Raw genomic sequence first — 14,396 nt, forward strand, 5'->3', positions numbered from 1 at the left:
GGGGGGTGTGGGGGGGGGCAGGTGAGGAATGACAGCGTGTACGGCAATAGCAGCTGATATTTGCTGAGCGATGTCAGACACCGTGCTGGGCACCTCAGCTCCGTGTTCCCAATTAACTCCCACCCCAATTCGATGAAGTACTAGCGCCCCCATTTGACAGACGACTAAACTGCGGCACAGAGGGTTAGCTTGATGAAGGTCCCATGACTAATGAGTGGTGGAAACGGGACTTGAATGAGGCCAGGGAGCCCCAGAGCCCACTCTTAATTCTTAAAGGCCCGGCGCAGAATAAGTGCTCCAAAAACGTGCATTATTATTGCTGATGTTGCTGGTGTTTCATCTGGCTAATTATCATATTGCTACTTTCGGTGTAGATTTACTGCTATTTGTTGTATTGCTAACGTGAGGCAGACAGGTCAGGAAGCATGATCCCATTCTACAGATGAGACTTTTGGGGCTGAGAAAGGGAAGGTGACACCACTGAGCCTTGGTGACAGAGTTGCACCTGTCTCCTCCGTCATCATTTTTGTCTATCATTGAGATCGAGGTGGTGTGTATCTTTCTGCCGCTTGGGGCCAGGCTCTGGAAGGAGGCGCCATGAGCAGCAAGAGTTACAGCGGGAAGGCAGGGACTTTGCGGGCCTGGCTCTGTTAGCCGTGCATTTGAACTTGTCACTACATCTCTCAGAGCCTCTGTTTTCTCCTCTGAAAAATGGGCTTGCCATGAGCAGTCCGTGAGCCAGTGGATGTGCAGCGGCTTAGCGCCGGCCAGGCAGCGAATAGACACTCGCTAAACGTTGCTCGCGGTGGAAGGAGATTGGACAACAACCAGTGCCCTTGAGAAGTTCACCGCCTGGGCGGCGTCTCTTCGTCATACAGTCGCCTCAGCCTCTGGAAACTTCCATGTCTAAGACAAGCTACAGACATCACATACACACACGACAGTTTTCATACCGTGGTATTTGGAATTCCGTAGAATCACACCCAGAATTTCCCTGCAGACCTGCCTGGCGGCTTTAGCCAGCTCCATCCAGGGTGCTTTCTTGAGCTGCCTGTTCATTACTCCCTTCCCTCAGCCTCTCTGAGCACCTAAGGAAACCCCTGTGTTTTGAGATTAATCTCTCTCGGGGCGCCTGGGTGGCTTAGTCGGTTAAGCGTCCGACTTTCGCTTAGGTCATGATCTCGCGGTTCGTGGGTTCGAGCCCCGCATCGGGCTCTGTGCTGACTGCCAGCTCAGAGCCTGGAGCCTGTTTCAGTCTGTGACTCCCTCTCTCTCTGACCCTCCTCTGCTCACACTCTCTCTCTCTCTCTCCTAGAAATAAATAAAAAATATTAAAAAAAAAAAAAAGATTAATCTCTCTCTGGAGGAAGGTGCCCAGATGGCTGGTGATAAACGGCTGTGAAACTCATTATTGTCCTCAGCTCAATCGGACCAGCTATCCCTTGGCTGCTTCCAGCCAGCTCTAGGCTGGATTCCCCCAAAATCACCTGCAGCACCCCCACTTTGTTAGGTTACCAGGTGTTCCAAGGCTGCCCTCAGATGGGACAAAAACAGCCTCAACAAAGATACTTTCTGGGAACTTACGGGGGACAGAGTCCCCCTCGGGCCCCACCGGCAGCCAGAGCCAAACCTTGCTAATGCTCCACCCATGACGTCACCTGCCAGTGACCTTCAGGGTCTTGATTGGTCACTAAGCCCTGAGACCAGCCTTCCGGGTCCTGCCGCCCCAGGTGGTCAGAGCCAGGGAGGAGCCAGGAAGTGGGGCCTCAATTGATGGGGATTTGGGTTCAGCCCTGTCGGAATTTCCACATATTTTGCTCACTGCTTGTTTTAATAGTGAGTAGATTCAAAGCAAGCGGTCCTGGGCATGCTTCCTCATCGCATCAAACCATATTCATATTCTTTTCCCAGACACGCCAAGTTCAGTCAAGGTCATTTTTCCTCCTCTCTGTGTAAACTGATAGTTCTCCAAGCAGATTTGCAGAGGTCAGTAGAGCCCCAACCCACTTCCATTTTCCGAGAGTCCTAGATTTTAAAAGGGAAAATGGTCAAAACATAATCACCAAGCTTGTGCATTTTAAATATTTACCTTTAGCAAGTTAATGCTCTTATTAAACAAGCACACACACTGTGCCAATGCAGTAGAACGGGGTTAGGCCACAAGGTAATTACAGGATTTCTTTTAAAGTTAATTCAGGACGCCTAGATGGCTCAGTCGGTTAAGCGTCCGACGTGGGCTCAGGTCATGATCTCACCGTTCCCGGGTTCGAGCCCCGCATCGGGCTCTGTGCTGACAGCTCAGAGCCTGGAGCCTGCTTCAGATTCTGTGCCTCCCTCTCTCTCTGTCCCCCTCCCGTGCTCACTCACTCTCTTTGTCTCTCTCAAAAGTAATAAAGTAAATGTGAAAATTAGTTCGTAATGCGCAGATACATTTTGGTCTGGTAACGGGCCCAAGTGTAGAGTTGTCTAATGAAGTCTGTTTGCCTTGCGACATCAGTGCGACTTTCAGCATCTACTCAGCAATGTCACTTAAAGACCCCTTATCTGCAGAGCCGCATGTCTGTGGGTCCAAAGTGTGAGGGTCTGACTCTGGAGCACCTCCTTTCTTTAATCATCCTCCACAGAAAACAGACTGTTGAATCGGGGGGAGGGCAGGGGCGGGCAGGGAATAAGTGATTTCAAGCTTCAGTGAAGTCATTATAAAGAATGAGTCACTTGAGAAATAGTACTTTGAATATACTACAAGCAAGTTATACTCCAAGGCACTAAACACAGTGGGTTAAGTTTGTCTTTCTTTCTTTCTTTCTTCCTTTCTTCCTTTCTTCCTTTCTTTCACCGTTTATTTATTTTTGAGAGACAGAGGGAGACAGAGGATCCCAAGCGGGCTCTGAGCTGTCAGCACGGAGCCTGACGCAGGACTCAAACCCATGAACTGTGAGATCATGACTTGAGCCCAAGTCGGACGCTTAACCGACTGAGCCACCCAGGTGCCCCAGTTAAGTTTTATAAGTAGCAATTTTTTTTCACGGCGTAGATGGGTGGGCACCTGCTGCTGTGTGGGCCTGTGGGCCTGGCCCTGAGCTGCCACGGCTCCTAACCGGCCCACTCTGGCAGCCCTGGGGAGGCGGCGCCCACAGGCTGGAACGGCGCTCCTTGAGGCTGCCGCTGGGGGCGCGCTGTGCGGCCTCGGCCACCCCTCCCCCCTCCCCCCGCCCGGGGTGGCTGGCCCGACACCCAGCTCAGCCCCAGGATGCCGGCCTCATTTTAGCACAGGCCAAGCGTGCAGGTCGCTGCAGGCCCAGGAGGGAGAAGCTGTCCCTGGCGCCGACAGTCAGAGAGGGAGCAGCTACTTGCCTCGTACAGGTTTGGGCTTTCGCTCCTGGATTCGTTCCTGGGGCTGTTCTGAGAGAGCATGACAAACCGGGTGGTTTAGACGGCAGGAAGCGTGTTGTCTCATGGTTCTGGAGGCTGGAGATCTCCTGAAATCAAGGAGCTGGGAGGGCGGCTCCTGGTGAGGGCCGTGAGGGTGAGCCCTCCTCAAGGCCCCTCTCATTGGCTTGGGGATGGCCGTCGTCATGTTTACGTGTGTGTGTGTGTGTGTCTTGAAATCCCCCCCTACCTTTTTTAAAAGTTTATTTATTTTTGAGAGGAAGTGTGAGCAGGGGAGGGGCAGAGAGAGGGAGACACAGAATGTGAAGCAGGTTCCAGACTCTGAGCTATCAGCACAGAGCGGGGTTCAAACCCACGAACTGCGGGATCATACAGTGAGTCAAAGTTGGACGCTTAACTGACCGAGCCACCCAGGCGCCCTGAAATGTCCCCCTTTTCCAGCCCACCTGAATGACCTCATTTTAACGCAACTACCTCGTTAAGGACTCCACCGAAGGCCATAGTCTTTTTTTTTCTTTTAATGTTATTTTAACGTTTATTTATTTTGAGAGAAAGAGAGAGTGTGAGCAGGGGAGGAACAGGGTGGGGGGGGGAGAGAATCCCAAGCAGAGCGGCACAGGGCTTAATCTTACAAACCATGAGGTCATGACCTGAGCTGCAGCCAAGAGTCAGAAGCTTCATTGACTGTGCCACCCGGGCGCCCCAGGGCCATATTCTGAGGTGCTGGGGGGCTAGGACACCAGCATAGGAATACGGGCGGGATGCAGTTTGGCCCGTAACAGCCCTAAGATGCTGTGTCTCCCAGGGGCCTCTGTCTCTGCTGCCAAGCCCATGGCCCTGTCCCACCATGAGGCTCCTGACCATGACGGCCCACAATTACAGGAGGGCAAGGTGCACGGCCTCTGGCTCTAGATCTTCCAGATTCCGATGTCTCCTGTCTGTCTTCCTGCCTTCAAATCCCCCCTCCCTCCACCTTCCCATCTCTTCTGCTCCTTAACTCCCCAACCTCTGCTAGAAGGCTCCAGAAGGCTGGCCATGCTCCCACTCACGAAGCACCTGCGAGCCAGTGCTGACTCTGTCCCTTGCCCTCCCGCCCTCTCACACCCCCAGGCTGTCTGTCCTGCCTCCGGCACCCCCTGTGTCCAGCTCCTCCCACCCCTCACCCCCCCACTGCAGCTGCGGCTGTGTTCCGCCCTCCCGGCTTCCCCTCAGCCCCTCCCCACGGCAGCCCTTGCAGTCCTGGGTCCTAAACCGGAGCTTTGATAAGCCCCCTCCCCCCGCATCAGGCAACTTCCAGGGTCCCCCCTTGTCTACTAAGTCAAGACAAAAGCTTTTGGCTTAGCCTTCAGGGACTCTACGATTTTGAAACGCATTTAGACCTAGCATTCGTCAGCTGGGGCTACTATCACAAAGTACCACACACTGGGGGTGGGGATGGGGGGCTTAAGCATAGAAAGTGATTTCTCATGGCTCTGGGGGCTGGGAGTCAGAGGTCAGGATGCCAGCCCAGTCACATCGGGCGACGGCTCCCTTCTTGGCTTGCCCCTCCCTGTGCCGTAACTCTGCCTTTCCGTGCGTGCGCAGAGAGAGGGAAAGAGAAGGAGGGAGAGGTCTCTTCCTCTTCTCATAAGGCCACCGGTCCTATCAGGTTAGTTCCGACTCTCATGACCTCTTTTAACCTTAATTACTTCCTAAAGGTCCTGTCTCCTGATGGAGTCCCATGGGGAGTCAGGGCTTTAACGTATGCATTCAGGAAGGACACGGTGCAGTCCGTCGCAGACCTCAAGTGTTTATAGAACACGTACTGGGTGCTGGACACTGGTCTAGGGGTTAGCGACAGAGCCAAGTAGACAGCGGGTAGACAGAAAACTGCATCTATATCTACATATCTGACTAAGACATAGAGACATATGTATATATTCACCCGCGGAAATGTAAACACTCAAATTGCAGGCACTGATAAGAGCCTTGAAGAAAAATAAAGCGTGACAAGGGAAGAGCGACCATCAGGGGCGCGGCACTGTTTTAAAAGATGATCAGGAGAGATCTCTAATGCAGTGACATTTAAGCGGATGGAGACAGAAGTAAAATAACTTAAGCGTTCAACCGCAGGAATTTGATTCTTTGGATCGAGAGTCCACAGACTTTTCTGCAAAGGGAAAGGAGGAAACATTTTTGGCTTTTGTGGGCTGTGTGATCTTGGTCTGCATCACAACTGCCCCTGTTCTGCTGCTGTATCACAAAAGCCTCCACGGACAATATAGAAACAAAGAATGTGGCCCCGTGCCAATAAAACTTTATTCGTAAACGCTGAAATTTGAACTTCGTATACCGTGTATGTGTCACGAAACATTCCTCTTCTTTTGATAGTTTTATTCAACAGGGAAAACCATTCCTAGTTTACGGGCTCTGTAAAAACGTGCAATGGACCAGGTGCGGCGCGTGGGCTGCAGTGAGCAAACTCCTGCCCGCGTCCATACGAGGCTTCTCCCAGTTGTGGGATGAGAGTAGAGACCCCTGTAGGGCGAAGGACACGAGTCCCTGGCACACAGCAGGTGCTCGATATGTATCCATTTTTTGTTGTTGTTGTTTTTAAGTAGGGTTCACGCCCCGCATGGAGCCCAGTGCAGGACTTGAACCCATAAAGCTGAGATCAATACCTGAGCTGAGCCAGAGTCTGACACTCAACCAACTGAGCCACCCAGGCAGCCCTCAATACATATTTTTTTAAGAAGAGAGAGGAGGGAGGGGCCAGAACAAAATAGGGTGCGGTCGGTTAAGCGTCTGACTTTGGCCCAGGTCATGATCTCACGGTTCATGAGTTTGAGCCCCTCGTCGGGCTCTGTCAACAGCCTAGAGCCTGTTTCAGATTCTTTGTCTCTCTCTCTCTCTGACCCTCCCCTGCTCATGCTGTCTCTCTGTCTCTCAAAAACAAATAAACGTTAAAAAAATTTTTTTTGAAGAAGGAAACAGGGGGTCAGGATGCCTGGAAAGCGGAATTCCTAGCACAGGGCCCCCAGGCTGATACGACCTCACCTCACTGTGTCCTGTTGGGGTGTAAAGCCATTACCTACCATTTCTTTGGGGCCCCTGCAGGCTCCGGAAGAAAAGAGGTGTTGACACACCTTGGAAATGCCCACAAGTTCAGAGCCTCCTGTCCGTCCTCAGGGTCAAGCATCCCGGGCAGCCCCATCCCCGCTCCGAGCCCACCAAGATCTAGCCGCTGTCTCCCACCACCTGAAAACTTCCACTGACCACCCCCCAGACACAAATCCAGAAAAGGACACGTGTAGCCACAGCCCAAAGCCCACTTGTGGCCTGTCCCCTGCTTAATAACTCACAAGTGCCACTAATGTGCATTTTTAGTGAGAACATCTCAGTCCCCACTCAGAAAACTCATTTGCGTCCCCCATGCAGGGCCCCTGACTGCTAAATTAATCTCCCCATTTGTCCCCTCCTGAGTCATCTAATATTACTGCTGGCTAATTAAAACATCAAAGCCCCAAGTACAACAGCCCTGCCAGAGGGCTCCTAATGCCTGGTTTCAAGGGTGTAGTTCAATGCAGCCCAGGGTGGAGCCAGACAGGGCTAACGCCCGGGCCCCCGGGTTCTGGGCTCGAATGACCACCCCTCACGCATCTGCAACCTCCACAGATGGCCGTTTTCATTATGCCTGTTACCTTGCTACCTCCACACCCTGCCGATGAGGGCTGCTGGCTGTCCCCACCCCCAGGAGCCGCACCCCATGCCTCTTCCTCCCGCCTCACGGTGCTCCCCGCCGTCTGCCCTCGCACCACCCCCCCCGGGGGTCCTGGCTGGCCCCCAATGCCGGCTCTGAGTCTCTTTTCCCCCGCCTGGGATTCCAGCTACCCCCTCAGCCTCTAGGCCATTCCTAGAGATGGTCAAGAGAGGGTGTAAACTGGCTGAGCAATGCCCAGTCCTTAGGGAGGGTGGCCGGGGTGCCTCCCCCATGGGCAAGGTCAGATTTTTGGGGTTCTCATGGACACTGAGGAATTCATCACCGCAGAGCCTTGCCCAAAAATGTGACTTCCGTCACCCGCGTGTCTGCTGGAATAGACAGTCATGGAGACAGAATCTTTTTTTTTTANTTTTTTTTTTTAGACAGAATCTTAAAGAAGCGTTGAGGCTGTCTGGCCAGGCCTCCAAAGGAAACGGAGCTGTTTGTATGCGGCTCCACCAGGGGATGTAAGTAAATAACCTGGGGCTGAGCAGGCAGGAAGTGCGAGTGAAGGAAAGAATCCCTCCAAATCCACTCCCGCCCCCGGTGTGGTGGGACGGCAGTAACACTTGCGGCAGTGACCTTGCCGAGAGCACTGGCCGGTGCACTAGGAGTAGCACATTATAACGCCCGTAGCGAGAAGTGAGGGCTGACAGTTAGGAGGTGATTACATTCATCCAGGAGAAAGACGATGCTGGCCTGGCCGCGGTGTTGCCCAGTCAGATGGGGGGAAAGAGAAGGGCGTGGATCCTAGAGCTGCGTGGAAGCTAAGATGGTGCGACTTGGGGAGGCACTGGAGGTGAGGGAGACAGAGAATGGAGTCCAGGACAGCCCCCAATGGTGGCTTGCACAGGTGGGTGGGGATGCCCAGCACTGAGATGGGAATCACTGGGGACGACCAGATCTGGCCGTGGCAGGGGCAAGTCATGGCAGCCTCCATGGGTCCTCTGTCTGCCATCTCTTGTGTGGTTCTGGAGACATCTTCAACATGCTGTTCACCGACCTTCTGTTCCTCAGATTCCAGCATGGTGGCACAGATGCCTTAGCACAGAGCTTTTCTATTCTGCGGGCCAGAAAGGTGGCTGTGCTATGCCTCTCACCTCAGGACCTTTGCATAAGCTGTTCTTCCTGCCCACAAGACCTTGCTCTTCTTTCTTTGCCAAATTAATACCTACTTGTCCTGAAGGTCTCTAGTTAGAAGTCAAACGTTCTGGGTTAGGCGCCCCTCCCATGTGCTTCCCCAGTGCCTTATATACAACCCACATCCCGGGTTATGATGGCCACTGCACTTGGTTATAATGACGCATAAACTGTCATCCCTCCCTTGACCCCCACATTGCACAATGAACTCCATGAGGACAGAGATCACATCAGTCTAGTTTGTCACCATAGCCCTGGCCCTTGCTACCTTGCTTGGAACATAGGAGATACTCAGTAAACACATGCTGGATGAATGAACGAACGAACGAACGAACGAGTGAATGAATGAATTATGCATAATGACCAAGAGGCAGGAGAGTCAGCAGCTTGAAAGACAGACTGCCTGGATTTGACTCCTGGTTCCAGTTTACTAGCTTTGTGATCTTGGACAACTTAGTTAACCTCTCTGTGCCTCAGTTTCCTCGTCTGTAATATGAGCACAATTAGATTTTGCTTGGCACATAGTGAGTGCTTATTGAATGCCAGTTTTTAGTAGTAGTCCTTCAGCGTACTCTGTGATTTCTTTCCTGGACTTAGCCCAGTTAATCGTAATTCACAGCTTCCTCACCAGCCTGAGCCCCTCCAACCCGATGAGATGACAATTTGGGCTCCTTTCTGACTTCATCTCCTTGAAATAGCCATACTCACACACTCCGGCCACACCGGCCTCCTCGCTGGACCTTGGAACTTAACAAGCTCATCCTACCTCAGGGCCTTTGCACTTGCCTTTCTCGCCTCCACTTAGTCATCCATATATATTCTTACAACCAACTGATATGATATCATTTGTGTGTTGGTTTATTTATAATTTGTCTCCATTTCTTTGACAATAATGTCCCTGAAGGGTCAAGGCACTTTCTGTCTTAATCACTACAGTGTCCACAGTGCCTGACAGTGTCTAGCCCTTAATAGGTCCTCAATAAATACTAGCTGAGCATGTGAATGCCCCGCCGCAGGGTCACTACCCAATGCTCCGTTCTTCGGTATGAATGTGACTCCACATTGGCTTGTCTTCTCCCTTCCCTCACTCAGCTGTCATGTCAAGGCGTGCCTGCTGCATCTGACAGTTGCTGACTAACTGAGGCTTGTCTGTTGCAAAAGCAGGTAGACAATTCCTCAGAAACACCCAAGACAGAATGCAATCCTCATTAATGAGGCCTCAGATGGATGAGCCAAGAATGTCAGCCAGGACTTATTCCCCCCCCCAACCCCCCACCTACTGGGCAATTTGTTTATAGAAGTGAAGACAAATGGGGGAGTGAGGGTGTTTAAGACAGAGCAGTCAGTGCAAAGGCCCTGAGGCAGGAACACACTGGGCATTTTTGAGAGGCAGAAACCTAAAGTTCAGGGGAAATATTCATGCTTCAGAACTATCTGATTGGATCTTTTCTGTTTTCCCAGCACTCACGAGAAATAGTGCATTTGGGCCGTAGCAGGAAAGCCCAGAAATCCAAGTAACTTGACCTAGCTTCAGATGTGATTCCTTAGGCCTGAAAGCCAGTACCGTTCAGAGGCTGACGGTGTCCCTTGCTCGTTTATTCATTCAACAAAAATTCACTGAGCCCCTGCCATGTGCTAAGACCTGCGTTAGACACCAGCGAGGCCACCTTTGAGTTCCTGATCCCTCTCCGCAGAACAGTACCCCAAAGGCTTTCCCGCGGTGCCTCCTTCTTCATCGGCAGAGGGGCCAGGTTCCCAGCCACCCTGCCCATGTCACCTTCTCTTGGTGCAGACACTTGGTAACTCTGGCACATTCCAGGAAGACCAACTCTTTTCCCCGTCTCTGCGGACAGTTTCCAAGTGCCCGCCGGACCCTGCCTAACGTTCCGTCTCCAATCTCTCCTCCAGCCCCCTGCCTCGGGGAAACAGTCTCCCACGAAGAATGGCAGTCCCTCCAAGTGCCCCCGCTTCCTCAAGGTCAAGAACTGGGAGACCGACGTGGTTCTCACTGACACGCTTCACCTCAAGAGCACACTGGTGAGTAACCCAGCAGGGCGTGGACCCACCTCACACTGGCTGCATTTGGCGCTGGACAAGTCTGTCGTGGGGCCAGCCCCGTGCACAGCAGGGCGCTCAGCATCGCCCCTGGCCCATACGCGTGAGATTCCTCGCCCCCCCGAAGTTGTAACCACACCACAAATGTCTCGAGATATTTCTCGGTGTCCCCGGGGTGGGAAGCCCCTCCCATCTGAGAACCACTGGCAGATACCTACTCATTCGTGGAAATATTTTCTTTTTTTAATTATTTTAATATTTCTGTTTATTTTTGAGAAGGAGAGAGAGAGAGTCAAGGTGTGAGTGGAGGAGGGGCAGAGAGAGAGGGAGACACAGAATCCGAAACAGGCTTCAGGCTCTGAGCCGTCAGCACAGAGCCTGACGCGGGGCTCGAACTCATCTACCGCGAGATCATGACCTGAGCCGAAGTCAGAGGCTTAACCTCCTGAGCCACCCAGGCGCCCCAGATATATTTTTTATTTGTGTACTTTGAACCTGAAAGAATCCAGGAGGGATTTCTGGTTCTGAATGCATTTTCTTTATCTCTCATAGTCTGACGCTAATGGGATCTTGAGCAAGCCCTTCTTTGCTTTCACAGTGTTTCCGCTAAACTTTTATATCCCATTTTTTAACAGTCAGCAAATCACCATATTGCTTTACATTTTCGTTGAAAATGAGCCTCTTCAAAGAACATCGTATCGGTGAGCTATTGCCGTGTAACAAATTTCTCCAACGCTCAGTGGCTTAAAACAGCCACTAATTATGTTTCGAAAGTCCAGAGATTGGCGCAGGGGTCCTACTGGTCGCCGTTGATCTCAAGCCTCTGCAGTCATGTGAGGGGCCGGCTCTGGGTGGGCTGGTCTAGGATGGCCTTGGCCGTGATCACTCACCTCTATTTCATGTGGTCGCTCCATCCAGCAAGCTAGCCTAGCCTGGTTCACATGGTGGTTGTGAGGTTTTCAGAGAAAATGAGCAAAAGCATGCAAAACCTCCTGAGGCCTAGGCATGGGGGTAGGCATGGTATCCCATCTGTTATTTTCTATTGGACAAAACCAGCTCATGTCCAAGGGGAAAGGATATAGGCTCTACTTCTCAATGACAGTTGTTGTGAAGGCACATTGCAAAGGGTGTGGATACAGGGAAGTGAGGAGTTGGGGCGACTTCCTTGCAATCAGCATCCCATAAATGTGTTCAGCCATACTAGCAGTTCTTCCTTGATGAATATGGGATCAAAAACTACTTGAGGATTCAGCAGCAGTGAGTCTGACGCTTAGGGAGAGCCAGTCAGGAAGCCCCTCTTCCCCAAGCCAGGTAGAGCAAACACTTTCAGAACCCCAGAATGCCGCCCATCATTCCCTACCAGGCCTGATGACCCCATCCTACAACGGCCGGAAGCTGGCACTTGAGCAGGCCCGTTTGGGAATTAAAGGCCAAGTCAACTCCACCACCAACGTCAGACCCATGTCCTCAGCCCGACGCGGGCCTGCACGTGGTAGCTCGAATCTCTCTTTCCCTCCAGGAAACGGGCTGCACCGAGCACATCTGCATGGGCTCCATCATGCTTCCCTCTCAGCAAATTCGAAGGCCCGAGGACGTCCGCACGAAAGAACAGCTCTTCCCTCTCGCCAAAGAGTTCATTGACCAGTACTACTCATCAATTAAAAGGCAAGTGTATGTTGGCTCCGGGGACCCAGGGCGAGTTACCAAGTACCCGGGACAAAGACTTCAACTCCAGCTCTGCAGACAGTTGAACCCAGCGTAAGGGCTCTGCCCACCATATACGCATGGGTTAAAAACTAGTGGCCCGGGGGCCAAATCTGGCCCCCAGAAATGTCTTGGTTTGGCCTGCAAAGTGTTGCTTAAATTTATAATAGTTCAAGCAACTCCGTGCCCAGGTATAAAAGAAACTCTCCCCTTGTTCACCAGAAGATATGCGTGTAAGTGTTCACTGAAATGTGAATTTAATGGGAAAAAATTTAAAAGGAAAGAGCCAACCAGAAACCACCTCGACTCCCTCAACAGGAGGATGTGTGGGGACGTGGTGGTATTTTCTGAGTTACGGAATATTATACAGCTGTACAAAGTGAACGAGGTAGCCCTCAGCACATTGGTGGGAATGAAGCTTGAAAATAACTCTGCAAAAGGTAGAAAGGATAAGTTTGTAGAAGAATGCATTCAGGTTAGCATCATTTATATAAGCTTTTTAAACATACAGAATAATACGGTGTGTGATTTAGGGAATATATACACATGTGACAAATATATGGAGAAAAGCTTGAGACACTTCCAGGAAGAAAATGGGTTATGATGGAAAAATAGTTGGGGCGCCCGGGGGGCTCAGTCGGTTAAGCGTCCAACTTCAGCTCAGGTCATGATCTCACGGTTCGTGGGTTCGAGCCCCGTGTCTGGCTCTGTGCTGACAGCTCAGAGCCTGGAGCCTGCTTCGGATTCTGTGTCTCCCCCTCTCTCTGCCCCTCCCCTGCTCATGCTCTGTCTCTGTCTCTCAAGAATAAATAAAAACATTTAAACAAAATTTTTTAAATGATGGAAAAATAGTCCCCAAGGAATTATAATATCATTTCTCTTTTATTATTTTTTAAAGTTTTATTTATTTATGTAATCTCTCCACCCAACATGGGGCTCAAACTCATGACCCTGAGATCAAGAGTCATACGCTCCTCTGACTGAGCCAGCCAGGTGCCCCTCATTTAGTATTTCTCAGGTTTGGGTATTCATCATAGTATTCTCGATACCTTTTTGTAAGCCCCAAACTTTTCATAATAATTTTTTTCAGCTTTCTCTACTTGAATTCCTTGTCATCACTTAAAAATGAGAAGATTTCTCTTTAAAAATGGCTCAGTCAGCATGGAGGAGGGCACTTGTTGGAATGAGCACTGGGTGTTATATGTAAGCCAACTTAACAATAAGCAAATTTAAGGGGAAAAATGGCTCAGTCGGTGGAGCATGCGATTTTTGATCTTGGGGTTGTGAGTCTGAGCCCCATATTGGGTGGAGAGATTACTTTAAAATAAAATCTTTAAAAACAAATAAATAAACGGGCGCCTGGTTGGCTCAGACGGTTAAGTGTCTGACTTCGGCTCAGGGCATGATCTCACAGTTTGTGAGTTTGAGCCCCGTGTTGGGCTCCGTGCTGACAGCGCAGAGCCTGGAGAGTGTTTCACATTCTGTGTCTCCCTCCCTCCCTCTCTCTCTCTCTCTCTCTCTCTCTGTCTCCAGTTCCTCTTGAAAGGAGATCTTTGGTTTTATTTGTTTGTTTCTGTTTTTGTTTTCAATCAAATTTTATCTGTTTGTTTGTTTGNTCACTTAAAAATGAGAAGATTTCTCTTTAAAAATGGCTCAGTCAGCATGGAGGAGGGCACTTGTTGGAATGAGCACTGGGTGTTATATGTAAGCCAACTTAACAATAAGCAAATTTAAGGGGAAAAATGGCTCAGTCGGTGGAGCATGCGATTTTTGATCTTGGGGTTGTGAGTCTGAGCCCCATATTGGGTGGAGAGATTACTTTAAAATAAAATCTTTAAAAACAAATAAATAAAGGGGCGCCTGGGTGGCTCAGACGGTTAAGTGTCTGACTTCGGCTCAGGGCATGATCTCACAGTTTGTGAGTTTGAGCCCCGTGTTGGGCTCCGTGCTGACAGCGCAGAGCCTGGAGAGTGTTTCACATTCTGTGTCTCCCTCCCTCCCTCTCTCTCTCTCTCTCTCTCTCTCTGTCTCCAGTTCCTCTTGAAAGGAGATCTTTGGTTTTATTTGTTTGTTTCTGTTTTTGTTTTCAATCAAATTTTATCTGTTTGTTTGTTTGGAATAGAATTTAGTGGTTCATCACTTGCATGTAACACCCAGTGCTCTTCTCCTGAAATGAAAGCCAGGCACAGGCTCTCCGGCCGGTTGCAGTCTCCACCCAGCCAGCTCAGTCGCCGTGGGCCTTTGTGGACCCTGGCATTCACAGGCCACTTATGTTTGAACTACTGTGTCCACATCAACCCACACTTGCTGCAGCTTCTGGCCGCGCGGAACGGCTCGCTCCTTCCACCGACCCCTGACTCGGGAGAGA

General features: G+C 50.8%; 1 protein-coding gene across 1 annotated transcript in view; it reads left to right on the forward strand.

Moving 5' to 3' along the window:
- NOS1 (nitric oxide synthase 1) overlaps positions 1-14,396 on the forward strand; it is an 83,201-nt gene that overhangs the window by 17,677 nt on the left and 51,128 nt on the right. Inside the window, exons 3-4 of the mRNA XM_077766030.1 lie at positions 10,178-10,306; positions 11,844-11,989. Of these exons, the coding sequence (XP_077622156.1) occupies positions 10,178-10,306; positions 11,844-11,989 (275 nt within the window). The remainder of the gene's footprint in view (positions 1-10,177; positions 10,307-11,843; positions 11,990-14,396) is intronic.

The sequence above is a fragment of the Crocuta crocuta genome, unplaced genomic scaffold (assembly GCF_008692635.1).
Source record: "Crocuta crocuta isolate KB4526 unplaced genomic scaffold, BGI_CrCroc_1.0 scaffold339, whole genome shotgun sequence".
Taxonomy (NCBI): Eukaryota; Metazoa; Chordata; class Mammalia; order Carnivora; family Hyaenidae; genus Crocuta; species Crocuta crocuta.